Source organism: Morone saxatilis, unplaced genomic scaffold, assembly GCF_004916995.1.
Source record: "Morone saxatilis isolate NCDOM2014 unplaced genomic scaffold, NCSU_SB_2.0 Contig23, whole genome shotgun sequence".
Classification (NCBI taxonomy): Eukaryota; Metazoa; Chordata; class Actinopteri; family Moronidae; genus Morone; species Morone saxatilis.
The window spans coordinates 18846887-18849067 of record NW_023339796.1 but is presented as its reverse complement, the minus strand read 5'-3'; the positions used below and the strand labels follow the sequence as shown (position 1 = coordinate 18849067).

The 2181-nt window shown below is 47.0% G+C and overlaps 1 protein-coding gene across 1 annotated transcript in view; it reads left to right on the top strand.

Moving 5' to 3' along the window:
* Window positions 1-493, top strand: part of LOC118334817 (leukocyte cell-derived chemotaxin 1-like) — a 4930-nt gene extending 4437 nt beyond the window's left edge. The window contains exon 5 of the mRNA XM_035670888.1: window positions 269-493. Within this exon, the coding sequence (XP_035526781.1) occupies window positions 269-493 (225 nt within the window). The remainder of the gene's footprint in view (window positions 1-268) is intronic.
* Window positions 494-2181: the final 1688 nt, after the last annotated feature.

Genomic DNA, 2181 nt, shown 5'->3' with positions numbered 1-2181 from the left:
GCTTTTTCCTAATCCCCCTCCCTTCCCACCCCCTGCTACACACTCCTGACAACCCCAGAAGGGGGCAAACAGCAAGCACTACGTTGAAGGAGAAAATATTTGACAACAAAAACCCACATCTGACAACATCCCCTCCTCCCCATCCCGCCTGTCGGAAATCCATTTTTAATTGGTTTGAAACGAGCGCTCCTCTCCGTGGCTCAAGACGCACAGTATCAGAGGGCAGAATGTGCACACACTGACCACTGTCCTCTCTGTCTCCTCTCAGAGGGGTCTTGAGGGTGAGCAGGGAACCATGAACCACGACCCCATGCTGGACCACCAGGGCGTGTGCTGCACAGAGTGCCGTCGCAGCCACACCCACTGCCAGAGGATCTGCGAGCCGCTGGGAGGGTACCACCCGTGGCCGTACCACTACAGAGGCTGCAGGGTGGTCTGCAGAGTTATCATGCCGTGCAACTGGTGGGTGGCACGGATTTTGGGTCTGGTGTAGACAGCCCCCCCTCTGCCCACTAGGGAGATGGTAGAGTCCGAGAGGGATGAAACTAGGGAGGGATGGGGGTTCCAAGGGAGGGGAGATGAAGGGAAAAGTTTAGCAAAGGGAGATGGTGGCTTCTTATCGTCATCTACTGTAGTTACCGGTTAGTTTGAGCAGATTGGTAGGAAATGAACAGCATCAGTCAGCGTGTCCACACATTATAAATGCATGGTACAGAATCTAGGACAGACATGATCTGACATGTAAAGGTACACAGTGGCTGCACTCTGCACAGCTTGTCCTATTAAAAAAACATACCTGCTATCAGGTTCTTCTGGTCTACAGCACAACATGCTGTCAAGAGAAAAGAGATGATGGTGATATCAAACATTCAACAGACCTGTTCTCAATTAAATGCATTAATATCTGCGTTTATTTCAAATATGTTTAACTGGACCCATTTATATATAGGAAAAGCAGGTAAGCTTGTATTTATAGAGCTGGTAATCATTCCTTTGCTTTCATTCTTTGCTTTTTGATGTAAATAAATGTATAGGGCGCACAGTACTCCAAGGCAGTCAGCTGTTGTTCTAGTAAGAAATCTTTTTGACTCCTGTGTTTTTAACTTTTTCCCCTTTTCTATTTTGTCTTCATGAGTAGCTCTCATTAAAACAATGTACTGTACTCATTCTCTCACAAACTTTCATCTAAATGCATTTTCATCTGCATTGAAGAACCTATCTCAAAGTGCAATATGTCTGAATAAACTTTTAAAGTAAACTTTCAAGTGTCAGCCCTCTTATTGACCGATTGACTTTATATGCTATTTGTACATACATATTGCTTCTAACTTATCATTAGGTTGATCCGGGAACAGCCCGCCCTCTCTCTTCAGTCTTAAGATGTGTCACATTTGGTAGCTGCTCCAAAGGGATGAGCAGAAAGAAGTTTCCAGAGTTCTTTAATGTTGAGAGTTGCAGCTCTAGAACTCTTTAATGAGACTAAAGACTCTGTAGCCGTCACGCTCCCAGATCTTACCCACGATGCAAAGCGCTTAGCTCCTTTTGATGTCACAGAGCCGCCTCAGGCAGGGGTAGGGGGTAAGGATGGGGGCGGTGTGTTTGTGTGCGTGTCAGGGATAGTGTAGGAGTGTGTGTTTGTGTGAGAGTGTTATGAAGCTAAGAGTTTCATCCAGAGACACAAACGGGGCGTTTGATCGTCACAAGAGATGAAACGATGTGTGATGAATTTAACACTTAACTCAGTGTGAGAGGCTTGATGATGCGGTTAGGAGGCTGATCCATATTAATGCTCTCTTGCCGCTGCAGGACGCCTCCTCACAGTTACAGCTGCTGCATACATGTGGTTGGAGAACAAGGGTGGTGCCCGCTCTCCCGCATCTCCAACTGTAAATCACCACTCCACCTCAGGGCTGTGTCCTCGCCCGCCGGCCAAATGACTCTGGGCCCTCCGTCTTGATACCAATCGAACCACGATACGTAAACCATACCCTGAAGCTGTCAGCCGTATCTAAACTGCCTGCACTCGTATCAGTAATGCCACATTTCATTCCTCCGAGCACGTAATCACAGAGCATGGCTCCTTGTCGTAATATATTGCTGTTTTCGCATCTGAAGGATCCCTAACCCAAGACTTTCAAACCTGTCCAAAACCGTTCCCGAACCATATAACACAAGACAAAG